General features: G+C 38.9%; 2 protein-coding genes across 2 annotated transcripts in view; both read left to right on the top strand.

Moving 5' to 3' along the window:
* The first annotated feature begins 1,386 nt into the window (after nt 1–1,386).
* On the top strand, nt 1,387–6,581 carry nccrp1 (P1, F-box associated domain containing). Its single transcript, XM_034114590.1, has 6 exons — nt 1,387–1,655; nt 3,409–3,489; nt 3,580–3,676; nt 4,252–4,347; nt 5,126–5,264; nt 6,113–6,581. The coding sequence occupies exons 1-6, from the start codon at nt 1,520–1,522 to the stop codon at nt 6,257–6,259; spliced, it is 696 nt and encodes a 231-aa protein (XP_033970481.1). The 5' UTR covers nt 1,387–1,519; the 3' UTR covers nt 6,260–6,581.
* Nucleotides 6,582–8,569: 1,988 nt separating this feature from the next.
* slc8a2a (solute carrier family 8 member 2a) overlaps nt 8,570–23,530 on the top strand; it is a 29,485-nt gene continuing 14,524 nt past the window's right edge. The window contains exon 1 of the mRNA XM_034114722.1: nt 8,570–8,699. The gene's annotated coding sequence lies outside the window, so the exon portion shown is untranslated. The remainder of the gene's footprint in view (nt 8,700–23,530) is intronic.

Here is a 23,530-nt window from a genome sequence, read left to right as displayed (position 1 = left end):
GTGAGGTTCATGGCTGGTGAGGCACTGGCACTGACTCTTCAGGTTTACAAATATTATATTTTGACCTAAACCAAAATATAATATTATTTTCAAAAGCTTTTTTTGTCTGATGCTTCGATTAATTTTAAACAGACAGTTCAACAAAAGGATACCCAAAAAATGTCATTTTATCATTTAAATATTGAATTGTTCTCTCCTAGTAAGATCCCATTTTCAATAAAATGGCGGTCTTACCTTGACTTGAAGATGAAGTCCATTTGCCTATCCTTCTGGACAAACATTTCTATTACTTTTTTGTAAAAGTCCTCCTTATGTTCTTGTAGTTTCAAAAGTCTATCATAAATCTAATCCATAGATTTATGATAAAAAAATTATATAAGTAGGGTAGACATGTGGATGTTATCCGGCTAATCAAAACGTGCATTTATCTAACAGGTACGTTTCCCACAGATCTTATTTCGAGCTATTTTCTAAAATCCTCTGGAGAAATCTCATTGCTTTTTTGTGCTTACTTCCTGGTTTTAGGACGCGCCACTGCAGCTCTCTCGTCTCCTCTTCACACAGCACACTTTTCGCGGCACACGTACTTACAGCCAATCAGCTCTGAATGATTTGAGATGACGTATGGTGGGGATGGTAGCTCCATGCCCCTCTGGTCATTATTTTTTTGCCACACACATTTCATTACAAAATACTCTGAGCATGCGCAGTGAAGTTTTTACAGTCACCGTTGACTTCACAGCGAGAGGAAGGGGCATAATCAGGTTTTGTCTCACATGGCTCTAAACAGCTCAATAGGCACACACTGTGACTGTAGACACACTAATTAGAAGAACACAGACTAAAACAGCAATGTACAGACGAATCAGATGATTAAACATGATCTTAAAATATATTTTATATATATATATTTTTTTTTTTTTGCATTTTTGTAATCATTATTTGTAATACTTTCTGCTGACACTAGGTGGGGCTGTGCCCCACCTGCCCCTAATGACCAGTCGCCACTGGCCATATAGATAGATTATATCTATATTGCGCTGATCTTAGGTATCTGAATGGTGGAGGTAAACAATTGTGACATCACTTACGCGACTCTGGGATTTGTAGTCTTTCTAGTTACGTATTGTTCATAGTCTTATATTTCAACAGTTTTACGACAAACTGTGACTTTTTTGACATGGAAATGATTTTTTAAGTTTGACAAACATCATATGTGTAATTCATGGCACAATTCAAACGGGATCGAAAGATAAGTTTTCTCTCCCCATTGACTTCAATGCATAATTTTTCCGAAATAAGGTCCCATACCCCGGAAGTAAGTGGGAGGGACTTCGCCACTCGTGTTTAAACGATTTAACTACTGTGGCTTTAAGAGGTTAGGGAGCAGCGTGCAATGCATTGCCTTGCTTCCATTGCAACACTGGGGTGTGGCGTAGATTACAGACTAGAATACAAATACTCGCAGACTTCCTGGATGAATCAAACAGAGTAAGATTACACAGTCTCTGTCTGCACCATGTCTGAGTGGAAGCAGAGATGTGAGTCTGAGTGGAGCCTGCAAGGCGCACCGATGCCCGGCAGCCTTGACTGGAAGTCCGTGTTTGACGCCAGACCGCTGGGGAGGAATTTACTGAAGAACCCTTCACCTCACGGTAACACAACACTGTCAAAACATGACTCTGTTCAGGGAGTTTTCATTGAGTTGATCAAAGTTCCATACTAGGATACTGATACACATGTTGATGTAGGCTACGTAGCTCACTTGTTACAGTAACTTGAGAATGGGTGTTTCCAAAGTAGCTTCCAAAGTTTGATCCTGCAGTGGTTTCAGTTTCTTCAGTGTAACAATTCAGCCAATAAGGGGCAGACTTCCTCAGGTAGATTTGTTCAGCATCAAAGCAGCTTTGTGCAACCTGAATACCTGCTGTGATGCAAAACTATACTCATGACTTATTGCTTTTCTTGGTTTGGTTTGCAAGTTCATCAATTCTTCTTTAGGGTCTACAGTTATGTGCAGTGTGGCCTATTTACTAAAATGATTAATTTTGTTCTGCCTTATCAGCTTAAATAAGCAGCTTTTAGTTTTTATTTTAGTTTTTATGCACCACAAGCTTGGAACAAACTGCCTGAAATTCTGAGGTCCGCCCCAACCCTGTTTTTTCATTTTAAATCAAGGTTGAAAACCTTTCTTTTTAATGCAGCCTATCCTGAGATCCTTTAACCGTGCCTTATCGTTGCACTTTTAGTTGCAGCCAGTATTTTATCGCTTTTATGAATTGTCTTTTTTTTGGTTTGTTTTTGATTGTCTGTTTGTTTTGTTTTTAATTATTATGTGTTGAATGCTTATGTGAAGCACTTTGAATTGCCTCTGTGTCTTAAAATGTGCTATACAAATAAACTAGCCTTGAACCTTGAACACATCAAGAGGAAAAATGACAAACAAATTATTTTATTTTATTTTATTTTATTTAGCCTTTATTTATACAGGTGTAAAATCTCATTGAGACACAAGGTCTCATTTCCAAGAGAGACCTGTCAGTGGTAACACTACCACACAAAGTTACAGACAGACAGGACACTAAACACAGAGAAATAATGACATTCATTCATGGGAAAAACATGAATTCACTTTGATTTATGCAATGAGTTTGCATCACGTTTGATTAGCTGTATCCCTCAATTTAAAGGTGAGTTAATTGAGGTTACAGGGTACATTTATCACGAGACCTCTTTTTTCCTTTAGCCCTTGTTGCCTGGAGCCATGGATATATTTTTTTCCAGGTTTTTACGATCTCCACTAAACCCAGTAAAATGGAGGCATTATAATTGTTTGTGGTGTCAGAATTGGTAAATAGCAATGTCTTTTAAAACCTGTAGAAAATATTTAAAATATATCAAAATGTCTACATGAGAAGTGAGATGGGAAGAAAGTGGCCCTGGATGTGATGACACGTTTATGTGCATCACTTATAAGAACCTCAACTGATTGTGTAATCTTTATTTTGGTAAGTCTTTGTTGGGTACTTTGTTGTTTGTGGCAGGTAACAGTAATAGATCTTTGGTATCTACTGTATACCCACAATAACATTACATTAAACCAAAAAATATATATAAATGAATTAGTGGAACCAGGTAATTGAATTGTACGTTGTTACTTTTGGTAAAAACGCAATTTCAAAAACGTAAAAATGTTCAATGTTATAAAACATGTCTACACTGGAAGTGTCTCAAAATGCTGACGTGAGCATTATGAGCTGCTGAGTAATACTTTAGTTGGACACACCCAGTGACCCAGACTGTCGGAAAGATATATTCTTTGGCTTTGAAGTATTACAGTGTGACGACAGTGTCTTTAGTAGGAGTGGTACCAATAACAATTGTTTCTTTGTCTCGTTTCCCACTCAGGATTGAGTAAGGACACCCCTCCACCTGAACCTGATCTGCCTGAATTTCCAACACGTGGACCTCCACGATTCCAACCTGATGGTGAGAGGCAGGAGAAAGTGGCATAATTAGCTACAAATGACAACAATGACATTTAAATCAGTTTTAGTAAAAATCTCTTTTAATTTATAGGCGACTTCAGTGACTGGACCACGAGCCTGGAAGTCCTCCCCTATGATATGAGTGGAATCCCAGAAGGTGCCGTGGTCTGTGAATTACCTCAATGCAGGTGAGTGTCTCCCTGTATCATATGTTAATCATGCAGATGTTTTTAACAGTGATTACCAATGATCGTAGACATCCAACTTCAATAGATTGAACTGGTGCATATAAAGCCATAATTAAAATAAATGGATTACATTACCAAGGTCAATCCAAACTTCCCCTTTGGAAAAATGTTATTCTAAAAAGCTTCCAGATATTTTGGATAAAACTAAATGGCATTTGGTTTCTTAGACATACCTGCTCACTGTATAATTATTTCAGTGAAATGTTATTTTATAGGCAAGCTGTTGACTTGTAGCAGATTTTACTTTCTAGATGTTGCTTATGTGGTTGTCTGCTAATTAAGTGCAATTTATGACAATAAGTCAAGAATCATCAGAACTAAGCTGATATTTTCAAATAAAGTAATAAAAAAAACCTCTGATTTCTCTTTCCAGTTTGTCATGCATGTCTTTATTACAACACCACACAGGTTTTTGTTTTATCTCCCCGCTAAATAAGTGGTAAATACTATCATTTTAAACTTAATGATTAATAATGAGCATGTTGTGATGTGACTCTTGTCTCTCTGGTCCTCAGCTGGTTCACCATGGAGCAGGTAGTGGACCTGAAGTCAGAGGGATTGTGGGATGAGCTGCTGGATGAGTTTCAACCTGAAATCCTCATCCAAGACTGGTGGGTTAATGAGCACCACCACCCACCTCACCTACCTCACCCACCCATGTGTGAATACTTATCACTGTGGTCTTATCAGCTTGTTAGTACACATGAAGCTGACACTGTACTGTGTGTTTCAAAGTTAATCATACACAATGTGCCATTTAGGTTTCCCTCATGGAATGTTTGAATATGTTGGGCATGGCCATATGTCCTGCTTGCAGTGTGTGTATTTGTGTAGATAATATATAGAAGATAGTGTTATGATATGACTAATTTACTAGTTTGTAGCATAAAAGTGCATATCTCTTTTGACAAATAAAATAGTTTGCTCATAAACAAGCATAAATGTATACAATCATATAGGACTATTTAACATTTATTGTATATGTATATACAGTATATATATACCCAAAGTAATGGGTAATATGCTGGGAGCAGGTCATTATCGCCAAGGTCAAGTATCGATTACATACTTACTTAAAAGCCTAATAGATCATTTGAATTATTGATATAAACATTTTCATTTAATAATGACTGTATTGCTTCTGCTAAGAAGAAAAAAAGAGTATGTTCTATACTGCTTCCGTTATACTAATACCAGATTACATTTCATGGAAGTCAGTTGGAAATCTATTGGTGATTGCAGACCTGTAGAATCAATTGTTATCCTTCTTTTATTCTATATCTGGCAGCAGTGGCAGCAATCAATGGGCTGCCACCTGTCAACTCTTATACATGCCAAATGTGAGATGATTTCTTGATACAAAAAATGTAATTATCTGTATTTTGTTAGGTATGAGGAGAGTCAGCTGCATGCTTCCATCTACCAGCTGCAGGTGAAGTTACTGGGTGCTGACAAAAGCACAGTGATCTCAGAGCACAGTGTCAACCCCAGTGAGGACCTCAGCAACTACTCACACAACTGGAAGGAGGTGAGTCACTGGTTATAGTCACATTTTCGAATAAAAATAAGTTCCTATGTCTTTTTCTAACCAATATCTCTTAACCTCACTGGAAAACGTCATAGGAAAAACTACAATTTTCAGTATATGAGCTATTGAAACCATGTATACTTTAATGGTAGCAATCATGTATACTTTAATGGTAACCATGTATACTTTAATAGAATAAAATGGATGTTTGCACTCTACCTTAACCTTCTGTCCACTCATATTAATCCCACATCAAACCCAATTAGTTGTAGGATTGTATGAAAATATTTAAATAAAAGTTGCATGCGTGCCTTTTGCAATATATGCATTACTTGTTTGGCCTACACATTTACCATCTGAGCATGGTGATATAAAAAAATAGCTTAAGAAAAACCACCCAACTCAGTAAACACTGTGAAACTGTATTTGATAGTTTTACAGTTGTAAGGGTAATGTTCATAATTTGCCTTTTGGTTTAACATATTGTTGTACGTTCAAAAAATATAAGAATTTTAGAAACATATGGCATAAGATGAAAATCCTTAATAAACACCGTCAATTACATGAACTGCGTTAGTTGGTCATTTAAAATCCCTTTCACTTTTGTAAAGGATGGTCCAGTGTTTCTTATGTTAATTAAGATATCAAAGGAAGCGTTGCAGCTCCTTTCCTGTCATCTAGAGAATTTAAATGGCTCTTATCATGGCTGCCACTTACTTCCTAATCTTTTCACTCCGTTAGGAACCTTCCTGAAAGAAAAACACTAATCCACTGAGTCCCCTGACAGGAAATAATCAGACTATACTGTATCTAAATGTTTCACTGCATGTCCCTGTGTTGGCCTGCAGGTGTCACATGTGTTCTCCGGCTATGGACCAGGGGTGAGATATGTCCACTTCCAGCACCGCCTGAAGAGCCAGTTCATGATGGAGTTCTACACCACGCTGTTCACCGGCAGCTCGGTGATGGTCAGACCAACCAAAACCAGCTCCTAGGCTGACTCTTCTGAAACTGTAAAGACTTAGTTGTTTGAATATTCCATGTAATCATCTATAAAGTAACAACACATACAAATATTGTCTTTTACAAAAGTGATAATATTTTTGATTTGAATGTGCTTACACATTACAGAGTTTGCAATAATTAATAATGGATTGTGTTTAATAATGTTGCTAATTTATGCATATTTAGTTTAATTAATTGTTTTATTTTGCATTCCCTTGCATTTCCAAAATAAAAGGCAAATGGAATTACGTTTTTGTTTTTTTAGGACACCATACACTGTTGTGTGTAATCAAAAAAAAAAGTTTAACCTCACAGTTCATTTTATTTTTAACACTGAAACCTGTCTCTTAAAAATGATTGAAAAAGTCTAACTCTATAAACCCTCTCTATGCACTCTCACTAACGTATTTTGTCGAAGGAAATTGGTGGGTTCTGTGTACATAATACATGACAGACTCACAGTTCATGTTACTGCGGCCTGAATTACCTAAGACTTGTGAATCAAGAGATATAGAGACTGGCCTTTGTCAAGGAATAAGACCACTTAGTTAGTAAAACATTAATAAGAGGTAGTTTAAGTAAACTCATCCTATTTGTCCATACAAGATAAGTCTATTGCAGGTTCTTCCATGTATTGTATTTGCACCCTATAGGACTCATCATTGCACACTGTATAGCCTAACTGGATGGTCCTCACTTACTATGCGTAGGATGCAGCACTGGTTTTTATTCATGTATAAAGCCATTTTAGGTAAGCTTCCACTGTACATATGTGCCAGATTTGCCCCAGTTTGCGACTCTTACAACCTCAGATCCAGTGCCTGGATACGGTTCCAGGTTCCTGCTGTGCGGACTGAGGCTGGAAAAAGGAGTCTTTCTTATTATGGTCCTTGGTCTTGGAATGACCTTCAATCAAGCCTAAAACTGATGGCACTTGTCTCTATAGCATGTTTTAAATTGAAGTTGTCTGAAGTCCTCACCACCAGCTGCTCTTGCAGTAACAAGTGTACCTTTCTTACTGTCCTAATGTGCACAATGTAGTGACTGCTTTTTCGTCTTTTGTTTTCTTAGTTATGTTCTCTGTATTTTATATGTTTGTGTTATGTGTTATGTGTAACGTTGCTGGCTTCTTGGCCAGGTCAGCATTGAAAATGAGATTTTATCTCAATGTTTTTATCTGGTTAAATAAAGGTTAAATAAAAAAAAAAATTTTTTTTTTTTGAAATGTCAGAAAGATTCAGGCATTAACATTATACTAATGTTGTACTGCACTACTATAATTGACAAATGCCCTAATGAATTAGCTATACACCATTGATAGAACAACGTTTGGGTTCCAGATTGTGAAAACTCAATTTGACAGCATTATATTTAGCATTTAATAATGAATCACAAACTTTCATAACTTGGGCAACCACAAAATTGTTCATATATCATGGCTCTACAAATACAGCAAAAAATACTCAAAATGTAAAATACTTAAATATTCAAAGCATTACCTAATGATATTTGTATGTGATTGTAGTATTTATTACATGTAGCCTACAGCACTTTGGCCCGACCAAAAATCGCTTTTAAATGTGCATTATAAATAAACCTTGATTTGATTTGATATGGATTAACCACTCGTAAAGATGTGAGTTACAACTTTAACTCTTTATGAAGCCTGTCTTCATGAAAGTGGCACATTTACAAACAAAACAAGTTTTAATATTGATAATGTGATTTCCAACAAATCTAACACTGAACTACCGTTAGGTCGTAATAACCCCTAGTGTACGAATATCCTGATATTAGGCAATATATATACAACTTGTTTGATCCTACTAACCCTTCTTTTAACATTCAAACATATTTTACACATTCAGGAAATAACATCTCAGTCCTCTCAGTGTAGCGTGGTCAAATACGGCCAAACTGTAAACCATGCTGCACAGTAGGGCAGAGTGAGTAATGAGAGAGCAGCTAAACGCAGTTTTGCAGTTGCGCACTTTCAAATGCGTGTGACGCCTTCAGGTGCTCCCAAAACCAACTCGGACGAGATGTTCATGATTAAATAATATCATAAACCATAAATAGCCCTACAGCACCTCACTGCTGGAACCAAAACGAGATGTTTGACCCTTAATTGTTACAACACTTTCAACCAGCACACATTTCAGTTTTTTTTCCGGGTCATAAACGCGTAACTCAGCGACAACTAGCCGCTTTTCAACTTAATTATGTCCAAACTAGAAACTTCGGAGTAGACATTGAACGCAGCACATCATCACCCCGCGTGGGCTCGCAGCATCATCTCCGTTAGTTAACGGGAAAGTTAATTCTGTGAGTTCAGCTGTGTGTCGGACCGGGATAGTTTTACCGGGCGTGCGTTTCCAGACTTCCAGAAGCAATGCCAGGATTTGGTGGAGCTGTGCCATAAAGCCGAAGGTAAGAGACGGAGGGCCGGGGAGAGAGGAGCAGGTGCGGCGGGAGAACGGGCGTTTAGGGAGACTGCTAAAAAAAACTCCACCCTCAGGAGCTATCTGTAGTTTTGATTAATAGCAGCCCGATATTAAATACTGTATGTACATGGTCCCCACAACTCTATATCCTATGGACTTAACTACAGACTTCAAATACTAGACTATTATCTGTGGCTTCTCAGAGTTAATAAAGTTTTTTACGAAGTTCAATTTGAACAAAGAAGGACCCTTTAACTTTTACCACATTACATGACACTAGCTGAGAGTAGCTTTTATCCAAAGCGAAATTGCAATTAACCATGAGAATACAAACTAAGAACAGCAAAACTTATAATACATTATCTCAATAAATATGGTGGGAAGTTTCACCAAAGAAATTCACATTTTTATATTATTATAATCAAGTTTATGAAATACTGTATACACATACAAGGAATTTGCTTTTGTGTACAATGGTTCATACATAAAGTTAGTAAGAGCGTTGTGAAAAAGGAGCAAATTTAAAACTATTTTACAATAAATTAAATTAAATGAAGTGCTTACAAGAAAAATGAATATACACGTTTATACAACAAGTAAGACAACAAGAATATTTGTCAATTTACTCTAAAAAGGAAATATGTGCAGTATTTAAAATGTAAAGTGAAAGAGCAGTGCAGTTATAGTAGAGGTGGTATTGTGCAGAAATGTAAAAAGTATATAGAGAAAGGTTAAATAGCAGTGTTACTGGCAGAGCTAATTGAAACACCTTATGGTAAAATAAATGTGCACCAAAATCTTCACCATATAGTAATATATGTAATGTTCTAGTATTATGGTAATTTGTTCTCATGTCTACATCCACAACTGGAATAAGTAACATGTGGATCAGCACTGGAAACTGTACTAGTTATTCATCATGTGACATTTTGTTGATAACTAACCTTATTTCTGTCCTGTTTGGTTGTTCTGATAAATAGCATCAGCTTATCTGGTTTGAGGAAGCATTTTAAACTGGATAAGGTGAATTGATGTTTGTTTACTGCTTAGAAAAACCCATTGATTTTATTCTGAAAGATCACCTTGTTTTCTCCCTGAAATGTGTTGATAAGGTTGAACTTTAACTGACATTTAACTGACATGAAGCATCCTTAATTTAGCTGATTGGTTGGCTCATACAGTTTCCCACTTGCCCCCCTTTTGTGCTCATGTCAGCCGAGGTTGCCGCTGCCAACAGGCGTGTTAGGAGATGCTGATGTGTGGGACAGGAGGCGATGACTGCTGATACACCCCCAGTGCCAACCCTTTACATTTCATTACGCACATGATATCATTTTCAGATAAGCATCCAAAAAGGCACTATGATCACTCTGTTGGTTTTGCTGTCTTTCGCTCATGCATGATTTTGTGGCATACGCTCTTCTTTTGATAGGTCACTTATATTTACACATGTGGTGCTTAGGAATGAATAAGAATGAACACTACGGAACAGTTACCTAACACACATGAGTCAACAAAATAATGGCAAAACAAAAGCCTGGATTTGACAAAGAATAAGGAGAGTCATTGTCCTCTAACACAGAACTTATTTTAGTGCTTTTATCATTGCAAGATAAAAAGATGGCACTGTTGAAGTTGGACATATGAGTCCTTGGGATGAAGATGTAATGGGAATTTTTCGAAATACTTTGACATATTATAACCAAATCGATTAAGCAAGAAAATAATCTGCAGATTTATCCACAATATGAAGAATTGCTATTTGCAGTATCTGATACTTAGGACAGGCTTGTCTTGGTAGTTTCTCAGTACAAGGAAGACAATATGTTTAGAGGCTAAATCCAAGCTGTCCACCACTGGAGCTCACTGACACTTATCCTGTAATGCAACCCCCCCTCCCACGTATGTGTCGGCTCAAGTAAACCAATGCTGCAGCATCGAAATGCGCGCCATCACAGGTGCCACAGGACAAAAAGCCATACTACACCTCACATTTCCCTCACATTTCCCCTACGTTCATTCAGTCCAACTGTACAGCGCATCAGACTCTTAGTGAAACCTTTAAGGAAGTCAAAACCTATGGATGAATTACTGTTACTCATTTGGTCATAGCTTCATTATGCTACTATAATGAAACAAAAACAATAGTATCAGAGATAATGTAGTTATATTTCACAACTATCAGTCACTACATTGTTTCATTTCTGGTTGGATTACTTTGTGTAACAATCGTATACCGGGAGGCCAAAGCAATTATTTACCAGCCGCTCTGTGAGTCTGTCTGTGTATGTGTGTGTGTGTGTGTTTTGCATATGAGCGAGGAGCCCGTGGGGTTCTGTTTTGTTTTCATTGACTCCCTCTCTATTGTGTGTTCAGGCCAGCCGGCTGCCTCTGCACATTTTGTTAACATGTGTTGGTCTAAACTTGATTGTCATGGTGGTGAAGAATAAAAGGCGCCCCAAAAATGTTTCAAACTGAAATATTAGTTTGTGAGTATAAAGCACAGTCTAGACTTGCTCTATACGAAAAGGATCATGAGACGCTTTATAAATAAAAATGTACTTGACCTGTTTTTTTTTACCTTAGCTGTAATGTACCATATATGTGAGTGTTTGGGTGTGATGACACCCAGTAAAGAACATTGTAAGAAATATGTTACATAGACTGGGTAATAAGTAATGATTTTCAAACTTAATGAGTCATGTTAGAAAAATAATTCCATTTCAAAGATTGCTCAAGGGGGTCAAGCAGTGATAGTTGGGCAATAGAGTGGCGCAGTAATTACGTATTTTTGTAAACAGTCCCCGAAGTTAGAATCGCAAGGGCTCCTATCTACAAAAAGCAATGGGATTTTTCCATTAGAGTTCGGAAAATATTTGGCTAACAGACGTTTATGATACTTACAGGTTTTGTTCGGTATAATAGAGTGGTACAGGGATGACGTATTTTTGTAGGCCGACCCGGAAATAAACTGTGCATGGGTTCCCTCGACAAAAAATCAATGGGATTTCTCCATAGGATTTTGGAAAAGAGCTCGAAATAAGGTCTGTGGAAAACGAACCTGTTTGATGAATGCACGTTTTGTTCAGCCGGATAATATCCACATGTCTACCCTACTTTTATAATTTTCGAATCATAAATCTAATCGCCAGAAGCAAAATGCTAACGTTATGCTATAAACAAACAGCTGAGTACAGCAGGGTCGCACGACTTCAACGTCACGCCAACTTAAGATCCATATTCAAAAATACAGATTCAGAATTGTACAAGTTGAAGTGTTTGTTTTAACAGTTTGCAAGAGCGCAGGTACTTGCTTTCAAGCAGAACAGGGGCAAACAAACTTAGCAGGAGTGTTTACGTGTTCGGCGTAATGACGTACAACGTCCTTCACAACTTCTGTAGTCCTATTCAGCCACTTGTTAACAACCATCGTTTTTCAGACACGCAAACTCTTCAAGAATCACCAGTGGGGTCACTGCTGATGTATTTAATGTCGTAGAACAAAACGTGATCCGTCTCTTAAATTTGTGTCAACCACAGACCTTATTTCGAGCTATTTTCCAAAATCCTATGGAGAAATCTCGTTGACTCTGAGACGAGGGAACCTGTAGTGTTAAAATGCTGACTCACTTCCGGGTTTTAGGACTCGTCACTGCACCACTCTATAATCTCCACATATAAACACCACATTGTGATTTTTGAAGTGTACGTGCAGTTGCCAAAATTATAAATGCTAACGTTAGGCTCTATAAGAACTACATTACAGTCGCATGGCCGTTAGCAACAGCCGTTTTAAAGGTCACCTATTATGCAAAATCCACTTTTTTATGTCTTTTATATATAAACATGTGTCCCCTCTGTGTAAAGAGATTCAGAAAGTTTCAGGAAAAAAGATTTGCTCACTTTTTGTCCTGATCCATTTATATAAAAACCTGTCTGAAAATGAGCTGATCAGATTTTGGCCACTTTATGATGTCATAACGATTTTTTGGCTTGTGTAACCATTAGCCAATCACCAACCAAGGTAACACCTCCACCTTATCACCTGAATCTCCTCCTAGAGCACCATTGTGTTCTTTTTAACCAAATATCTCTCATGCGGCTTTCACACCGGCGCTTTTCACTTTCTAGCTCCTCGCGAGAGCTTTTCTGGTTCAGCTCCCGTTTCCCTTTTCAGCTCCCGCTCTGTTCACACTGCCCAGAGCTGCCGCTGCTGCGTCATGACGTCACAGTTTACGTCGCTGATTTTCTCCCACAACAACAACGGGCCGGGGACTGCATCGGGTCGTGTTGCTTTTAATCATACGAAGCCAGATTAAATTAAATAACGACTTCTCCAACCTTATACTTTTCTCCAGAGTGCCGTGGTTCATTGTTTATTAATGTGTTTCAGCGGCATTTACCGACCGCTGCAGTGGCTGCACTTCCACGGGAGTTTATTGTCCCGTTAGCTCCGGGTTAGCTCACACGGCTCTAAAGTATTCACTGTCTGACTGTCACACAAGCAGCTGTTACATATCCCCAGTTCCCCTTAAGTGAATGTGTGCCAGTCTGAATTGACGCTGTTTGGCATCACAACGCTGTTATGAAAGTTTCTCTGGTATAACATGGGTGATGTTAGCATAGCAACCGAAGCTAAACTGACTACTTGCTAAGCCGTTTTCTATAGGCACATTTTACCGGCGTATTTTTCATTATGATTCTACTTCTGATAGTCGGACATGACAACCTGTATAGCCCATGTATCTCCACAATGATCAATAACAGCGAACGGATGGTCAAAGTAAGGTTTCCTGCACGCAGAGACGTAAGAGACGTAAGCGACGCCGCGTCATAGCTCCGAAGCTCTTGCCTCTGGACCGACAATTTTTTGGAGCTGGAAGTGAACCGCATTCCGGAGCTATGACGCGCCGCCGCTGCGGTGTGAACAGGAAAAACCGGCGCTTTTCAGGCTCTAGCTCCCAGCAGGAGCTGGAAAAGCGCCGGTGTGAAAGGGGTATCAGAGGGGCGTGGGGAGTGGCTCCTTATTTTCATCTAAAGTAACAGACAGAGAATCAGCACTTTGGAAACGGCTGAAACAGAGGGGATTATGGGATGCTACAATGATCTGTTTGGTGTTTGGAGGCAAACACTTCAGAGACATGTTTTGTATATATCTGAGACCTATTATAAAGTCATGAAAAACAGTACAATAGGGGACCTTTAAAACACATAAAAAGCTTCAGACATTCACGAGTGGGTTATCTACTTTATGTTGTAGAACTAAACGTGAAAATCTTGTTAGCTTGTGTTAACCACATACAGATATTTTTAGGCATTTAACTTCAAAACACTTAAAAAAAAAACTGTTGACTTAAAATGCTAACTCATTCCCTCGTTTCAGGACTTATTCTTGCACCACTCAATAGAGCAGTTCCCTCAAAGTGCGAGCAGCAGTGTTGTTCCACTTTTTTACAATACACTACATTGTCATATATCCCTCCTCACAGCCTGCACTATGTGTTTTATGTTCTGTGTGTTATTGGTGTTTCTCACAGTATCCTTAATATTGCATAACTGGTGTCCCTGTCTGTGAGTTCATGCTGAAGCTGAGACCGCTGTTCCTTCTAAGGTGACAGGCTGCCAGTGGCTGGGCACAGTGTCTCAGGTAATGGAAACCTCAGGAGCTGCTGTCTGCTGGCTGTCAGTTGGTTGTCTCCTGAAGCCTTTCTGTCCAGCTCACCTCGGCCCCCTGCAGCCTCTCTGTCCCCCCACTTCTTCCTTTACAGTGAGTGAGCCCGCCTGAGGCACACATGGAGAAATCTTAGGAAAAGGAAGTGTTAGGTTTTTCAGCAGGGGCAGAATGACTCGAAGGGGAGAAACGAGAGCCCAGAATGGGTTAGGGATGTCAAATGGATTGTTTACCCCTAAATTAAAGTGATAAGAGAAGAATTACCCCGATATCTCTAGTGGATTGTTCTTAAATCTCACAATATGTAATTGAATCTACAATCACTCTTATAATCCCGTGAGATAATGTAAGATGCAATCAAATGCAATATATGATTAAACGTGCAAGAATAATAAAAACAGGCTTATTTCAATAGCATACACATTAAAAAGGTATGAGAATACACACTCACACCCAGTGTGTTGGTTGCTTCTGGATTGCCTGCTGCATCTGGATCATGAATTGTTGCGCCCTCATTTTTTAAATCTTTATTGTTGTTGTTGGCGGCACCTGCATGCTATTTGACATATTCCTGGATCCATCTTTTTCATATACCTCACATATTTTTGTCATATGGATTATCTATGTTTTTATTTTGTTATGTTTTTTTCTGTAACAAGAAGCCCGCTTCGACAAATTCTCCTTTTGTGGTATTCGGCTATATATAAAACTTGATTGATTGACATCTAAAAACGATATTCTACTTCATTATATTAGTAGGTATTGAGTTTTTCAGTACACATTTATAATGAAAGCTATAGTTTGCAGTGGTGATGACTGCATTTTCGTTTTGGCCTATTGGAGACTGTAGGCGCAAAAACCAGACAGCAAAAACACAGTTTCCCACAAGTTTTAAAAAGTAAAGTCATCATTGAAAATTCACCATTGGACTGTACATGAACCAGAGAAACGGAGCTGAACCGTGGTGACTGGAAGTAGATCACTGTACCTGAGGAACTGTGCCGTAAACTAAGCCTCGTGCTCAGCCAAGCTTGCACTATTGCAGTCCAGATCGATGGTAATAAATAATTTCTTATTATTAATTAAATACACTGGTACTGATTGGAACAGTGTAGTTAATTAATGCGACTTCACTCATGGCAGAGTTATGATAAAGCTCGTTGAGAGTGTAACCTGGTTCAAAGGTAACATTTTGAAAAGTTCACTACATGGAATTTAGAGCATATTTATAATGAATAAAATGCCTCTCCAATAGGGCTGTCCCGAATACCATTGTTCGGGCTCCGGATATTTAGTAGTAATCGCTGCTGATAACTATTTCTATGGAAACAACGTGACGGAGATTAACGGAGAAAAGTAATATCTACATATAAAGACGGAGAAAGTAAACAATAAAGTGTATGGTTAAGTGTTAGCACGCCCCGAAGAGGCACAAGCTCTTACGTTGATATTGGAGATTTCAATAAATTCAATTTTCAAAAAAACGAAAAAAATAAATAAATACGAATATCCGAATAACGAAATTGAAACCCGAATAGTACTCCAACGAACGGATATTCGGGTACAGCCCTACTCTACAAAGCTCTCAACAAATGGCGACAGCTAGGCTTTTGGCTAGCAGCTAACGGTGCTAACAGAGGAAACAGTACTGAAAGAGCTAGTGCTTATCTGAGGGGAAACCGAAAGGTATCGTCATTCCTTCTCCTATGACTATTTTAAATTTGACAATTCATTAAGTTCCTGGGATTATAGAGTTTCATTTTTCAAAATAAATATTCTCTGTTTTTTATTCTTTCTATCTCTGACAGAAGGGAGACATTCTGACAATTCATAACCTGGATATCATTATAATCAACTCTGGCTTTTAGTTATTCTCTCCAATGTTCTAAATAGCTTTCCTTTCATTTTGTTATAAAGAGTTGTACTCTGATTGGTGTTTTGATGGCAGTCTTGCTCTGAGACCGCTCACTGTTTCTGAGGGGGGGACAGTTAGCCTCAGCACCAGCTGACATAGGGGCTCTGTATACTGGGACCATCTCTTAACTTTGGAGGGCTTGCTTTTGGACATTTATTATAAATAGGGATCTGCCTAATTTTGCTATACATGCATCTGTTTTTTCTGTAAACGCGTAAAATATATCTGCAGCTTTCTGCATGTAAACATTCTGTTGGATGTTCGTGCCAGCAAATGAGCTATAATGAATGATCGACCCAGACAGCACCATGGGCCGGATGTCACAATTGGAGATGGAAATGATTAAATAGTCTCATACTCTCCTGATGCTGTTATCGTTATTGTATAACTCACGCTTTGGTCAATTTTATGGTTACTTATGAAAAACTATTTCCTGCCAGGGCCCAGTTGTCACAGTACTCTTCGACTATGTCCAGCTGTTGTTGTAGTAGTTCATTAGGAGACAATATAACAAGATTATTAACATAAAACAGACACTTCAACATTCTATTAAGAAAGATTAAGGCCAAGAGAAGCACATTGATCTTATTTATATATACGTTAAATAAAGTTGGACTAACATTTCAACACTGGCAAACACCTGTTCTTTTGGTGAATAATTTGATTTGTTTGTCTCCAATTTTAACAATTTCCGTCCTTGATCCTCTCTGCTTCTGGGGCCAAGTATCCAACAAGCATGCAGCTCTTTTACATCAATATGCCGTCATGTCTGAATGAAGCTATAATTAATATATCAGTGTTATTAAACCGTGTCTGAGAAGAACTAATGCCGTAATGTAAATTACACCCTGGGAAATCCAACTGAGAAACCAACCTGGCTGAGCTAGGGATGATTTTAGGAAAGCAACAGTAACTGGGTGGATCTGATGTTTATCAAATCAAATCAAATCAGGTTTTATTTATATAGCACATTTAAAAGCGATTTTTGATCGAGCCAAAGTGCTGTACATGTAATAAAAACACATTACTACAATCACAATAAACGACAATAAATTACAACAGATATATCTTAAAAACAAAATAAAAATAAAAATAAAACACACGGAAAAGTCAGGAGTTTAATGTGTAATCTGATGTGCACACTCGCTAAAATGTAAGTGAATTGTTACACTCACTCCTGTACCCAGTGACTAACATAACTTGTGTGTGTGACATGTTTTAAACTTGTATAAACATTTGCAGAGACGGTGCTGTCTGGATAAACACTTAGCAGTTAACTTGATGACTCTTTAACAAACGCTGGTTCACACTGCATAAGGTGTCCAAGATTTAGGGAATGTGTGTGTACTGTGTACAACTCTCCAAATGTTGTATTGATTCATTTGAAAAGGCTAATACTTGTCCTCTACGGCTTCTTGTTGAAAGAGACATAACTAAAAAGGGGAAAACAATTTAAGAAAAGATGTGGCACAGTGTGGGGATTTGAAGTTAATATATGTGACATAAGGTAATGTTAACACAATCCAACAAAAACGTGAGGGAGGAAAACAGAACAGTGTATGTTTACAATGAAGATACCTTTAATGCCACATTAGTGGTTTGGCCCAGTCTGTGTCTGTGTGTCTGTGTGGCCCGCTGGATTATCTTACACTCTGATTCATCAGGTTCATCGATCGGCCCATATCCGCAAGCCAAAGCCTGCTTTACTTATTTAAGAGAAGGATCGCTTTCCTTCCTTATCTTTAACTGCAAAAAAAGCGTCTGTTTAACTGTCTTGATTTGTGTCTAACTGGAACAGACATTGCTGCGTCTTTCAAAAAAATAAACCACAGACAGTTATGTGGTTAAGCATTTATCATCTCATTGCCTTGGTTTGACGGCTGTTCTCATCAAGTAGCAGGCAGGTTTTTCAGTGAAATAGCCTAAATGATCCCTCTGTAAATACCTGACAAGCACCTTCACTTCCCAATTCACACACCTTACACCTTGACTCTTTAGGATATATAAGGTAAAAGGAGAAAAGGTTAAGACAACGCTGTGGACGGCAATTGAGTCACTCAGGTCCTGTGTACATGAACCTTTGTGTTTGTAGAGAGCTTCAGTAATGCTACACTCTCTGAATTCTTGCATGGGGCCTTACTGGGTGATTGAGTCTTTAAGATTGAGTAGAAACGCTTACTTTGATTGGCCGTCTGTGAAATTGATACATGGTATGTCATTGGTTTACCTGTGCATAGAGCTTACATCCTGGAAAGGTGATCTTTGTCAGTGTTAATGTTCAAGCCACTCGGTCAATGCAGTTCTTCCTGTGGGTGATGGGTTGCTGATGGAACAGTTGTGTGAGTGTGTGACACATTTCAGGTCTGTGTTTCTGATCGAGCTGTCAATTTGGATCTATTTCCTAAACCTTTTTTTTTTTTTTTACACAAATAATGCTTAGGTTACATCTTATTTGAAATGTAACCAAAGCTAAAAGAAGGTGGATTAAATCGCAAGGGTTGTACGTGAACATTTAGAAGTAGCCACTTGTTTTCTATGTTTAAAATACTTTGATAATATTGATCCGAAGTTCTTTTAAGAATTCTTATTTTACTATCTATTTGGGAAATTATTCTTGTTTACGTTTTGTAGATAATCAGATTCAGTACATTCAATGACAAAGCAGACAGATATTGCATCACCTTGTGTAATGTACATCATTAACGTCTGTCAGTTCAAGATATAACCAAGTAATTACCAGCAACTTTCGTAGGAATTATTCATTTCAATGAAAGATGCGCACTAGGCCAAAATGACTCAACTTTCAGGTTTAATATTACCCCAGTATTCTCTGGCCCAAGTCCCCAGGAAGTGAGTAAAACACCGATGTGCGTGCTCTATGGGCCCAGATACGAGTTATAGAGACAGGCCATTTTGGCTTCATGCACCACTAAGCAACTTACATACGTAGGAATGAACGGGGCCCCGCCCCCAACGCTGTGTCCAGTTCTCTTTATACATCAATGCTCTGAACCTTCAGGTCATCTTCTGCACCCAGTTGGCCAATAGGCCTTCTTAAGCCCCGCCTCCCATCTGCTTTGCACTTCAGTTCTTGGCCTACTTAGATAAAATAGAGGAGTGAAAACTCTGAATTTGGCTACCAGCACATTTTACAACTATTAGGATATCATTATATAAATAATGGCTATTTAAGTGTCGCTCTGGAAGGTTGTATTACCTAAAACTAAAAAACATACACTGATTTACAGACGTGTCTTTTCCAATGTCAGACAATCAATAGGAAACATTTTGTTTTCTGCCCTATGGCATCATGTGACTGACACAGAAGTTGTTAATCCATGGTTTGGCCCCTACGAAAAGTAGCAAGAAAACCCTGCCCCTTTAAATAAACAAAAAACAGAACAATGAACTGCTCTCTGAAAAGAACAGAGCCCATAACTTTCAATGAGCCGTAATTCACATCACTACTTTAAAGGGAATGATTGTAAGTCACTGTGTGTCACAAATGTATTTCCTATTTATTTATGCTTGATCAAATAATCAGTGTCACCCTAACACCTGAGTTTTTGGCTTGTGAAAAGCAGCATCCTGACACTAACCGACTTTCAGGGTACAGGAAATATTAAACTGTAAAAGGTGCTAACTCCCCTTTTTGTGGCAGTCCTAACTGTGTTAGAGGACCCCAGGCAATCACTTATCAGTGGTGGTGAGAGATGTGGAAGTGTCAGATGCAGAAAGAGGAGAAAAGCTGTCACGCAGCTCACTGTTCCAGTGTGCTGAGAGGACAAGGAGACATGTCAACAACCCTCAACCCCCTTCTACCACGCATCAGAAAGGCTGTTCTTCATGTCCTTTACCACCCTCAACTTTATACATGAACATGGTTGACTTTTAACATATTTGGAACCTCTAGCCATAATAGTTAGACTTTTAAATGTCCAGTGAAAATTGTTCCTTGAGAAAAATCTAAAAATATTTACTTGAAACTTGGCAGAGGAAAGCTCTGATCAGTTTATTTAATCTCTTATGGGAAAGACTTAAGAAGTCCTCCCTTCCGGCTGATAAATCCAATTTGTTCCTCTTCAGAAAGATTTTGTGCTGCCTGTAGGTAACATGAAAGGAAGAGATATCCTGCGATATTTAGGTGGATGCATCAATCAATAATGCATCCAGCTCTTCCAGCACTTATGTATTGCCTCAGCTTCTTACTACAGGTTATCCATGAAAAAATGCACCTCTTAATATACATGACAAATCTGCTTCTGGACCTTTCACATGTCACACTCGTGTTAGACCCTGGCAAATAGTACAGGATGTTCACAGAGATGATTTCCTGCAGCCCAGGTTGTACAACCAAAGAAACCACAACAAAAACCCGGTGCTCAAGCCACACGCAGCAACAACATCAGATATCTTTTGGGCCAGCATATAAGAATTGATTTAACAGGAATATGTATAACTATTATTATCTCCCTGCTTGGTCGAATATCACTCTTGTGCACTATTGTTATCCAAATATGACCATTGAGGAAGTTATTTTTGGTGAGCCCCCCCCAGCACCCACTGGTGTAAGGTGGCCCTCTGTCTGAGGTCGTGGTAACCATAGCAGGCCTTGGAAAGTGAAATGCGATGCGGCGGAGTTTCTGAATCACAACTCCATAATGAGCTGGCAGAGCCCGAGCAGCATCAAAGATGCAGCACCCCAGTATCTGTTTCAACTCACGCTGCACAATAGTGCAGTGTCACCTGTACAGGAGGAGGGTGGGGGTGGGGGTGGGGGGCAGTATCCGCACAGATAGACTAAAAGCTTTCAGTGACCTGCTGTACTCACACCCAAACATCCTCACGGTGCCGGCTGCAGCTGAACACGCGTCTGCTTTGTTGATGTCTGCTCTGACATTATGCAGCCTACCTTCAATCCAATACTCACATACAACTCAAATAACTCATTTTTCAAGTGAGATAATAAGTAATACATTTTAGCATCAACACTTATTGTGTTCAGATAATATAAACACATGTATTGCCTTGCCTGTGGTTAATATTTAACTGCTTTTGCAATATCAAGTAGTATATCACAGTTAAAGAGTATATTAAACAGGAACAATATCATTAAGACGTTGCTAGAAGTAAACATCATGACTCAATTAGCTATGGGAATGCTTATGTAACTCACCAGTGATGGTTGTTGAGCAGGACAATGACAATGTGAGGTTATCTTAATTTTCAATGATATAGATACAAAAAAAGAAGGTAGGTTATTAATATAAAAAATGAACAGCCGTGGCAGCGAAGTTGGTGTTGGTTTTTTTCACCTTGTGTGTCTGTTGCAACAGTAAAATGTGCACCTGGAGACACCAACCCTTAACTTTTTTCGCATTTTGTTATGTTAAAGCCTTATTTCAAAATGGATTAAAAAAAAAAAAGATTCTCAACATTCCACACACAATACCCCATAATGACAAATAGAAAACGTTTTTAAAGATTTTTTCGCAAATGTGTTAAAAATTATAAAATGAAATATCACATGTACATAAGTATTCACACCCTTTGCTTTGACACTGAAAATTGAGCTCAGGCGCATCCCGTTTCCACTGATCATCCTTGAGATGTTTCTATAACTTGACTGGAGTCCACCTGTGGTCAATTCAATAGATTGGACATGACTTGGAAAGGAACACACCTGTCTATATGAGGTCCCACAGTTGACAGTGCATATCAGAGCACAAACCAAGTCATGAGGTCCACGGAATTGTCTGTAGACCTCAGAGACAGGATTGTATCAAGGCACAGATCTGGGGAAGGGTACAGAAAAATGTCTGCAGCATTGAACGTCCCAACGAGCACATTGGTCTCCATCATTTGCAAATGGAAGATGTTTGAAACCACCAGGGCTCTTCCTAGAGCTGGCCGCCCAAACCAAACTGAGCAATGGGGGAGAAGGGCCTTAGTCAGAGAGGTGACCAATGATGGTCACTCTGACAGAGCTCCAGTGTTCCTCTGTGGAGATGGGAGAACCTTCCAGAAGGACAACCATCTGTGCAGCACTCCACCAATCAGGCCTTTATGGTAGAGTGGCCAGAAGGAAGCCACTCCTCAGTAAAAGGCACATGAAAGCCCCCATGGAGCACCTAGAGGACTCTCAGACCATGAGAAACCAAATTGTCTGGTCTGATGAAACAACATTTGGCCTGAATGCCAAGCATCATGTCTAGAGGAACTCAGGCACCACTCATCACCTGGCCAACACCATCCCTACAGTGAAGCCTGGTGGTGGCAGCATCATGCTGTGGGGATGTTTTTCAGCGGCAGGAACTGGGAGACCAGTCAGGATCAAGGGAAAGATGAATGCAGCAATGTGCAGGGAGATCCTTGATGAAAACCTGCTCCAGAGCACTCTGGACCTCAGACTGGGGCGAAGGTTCACCCTTCAATAGGACAACGACCCTCAGCACACAGCCACGATAACAAAGGAGTGGCTTCGGGACAAGTCTGTGAATGTCCTTGAGTGGCCCAGCCAGAGCCCAGACTTGAACCGGATTGAATATCTCTGGAGAGATCTGAAAATGGCTGTGCACCGACGCTCCCCATCCAAGCTGATGGAGCTTGAGACGATCTGCAAAGAAGAATGGGAGAAACTGCCCAAAGATAGGTGTGCCAAGCGTGTAGCATCATACTCAAGAAGACTTGAGGCTGTAATTGCTGCCAAAGGTGCTTCAACAACGTATTGAGTAAAGGGTGTGAATACTTATGTACATGTGATATTTGAGTGTTTTATTTTTAATTCATTTGCAAAAATTATTTACAAACTTTTTTCACTTTGTCATTATGGGGTATAATGTGTAGAATGTTGAGAAAACAAATGAATTTAATCCAAATTGAAATAAGGCTGTAACATACAAAAATGTGGAAAAAGTGAAGAGGCATGAATACTTTCCAGATGCACTGTATATATGTCTGTGGACAGATTATGTCACTGCTAAAGTCACAACTTTGTACAGTTGTGTGATTGGGATCAAAATAAAGGCAGAGTTTAAAAATGAGTCTATTCCAATAAGATTGCCTGCAAATAGGGGGGTAGGAATTAGGAGAGCAGTAACTGGACAGTAGCAATGGTGTATTAGGGAGGCCAAAATGCCAAATACCTTTAAATGTAATACAATACACATAATAATTAAACAGACACTGAGCATGGCTGTTATTGACCAGCCAGTTGCTGCTGCAATACTTT

Source organism: Trematomus bernacchii, unplaced genomic scaffold, assembly GCF_902827165.1.
Source record: "Trematomus bernacchii unplaced genomic scaffold, fTreBer1.1, whole genome shotgun sequence".
Lineage (NCBI taxonomy): Eukaryota > Metazoa > Chordata > Actinopteri > Perciformes > Nototheniidae > Trematomus > Trematomus bernacchii.
The sequence above is the reverse complement of the archived record's forward strand: the minus strand, read 5'-3'. Positions and strand labels throughout refer to the sequence as shown.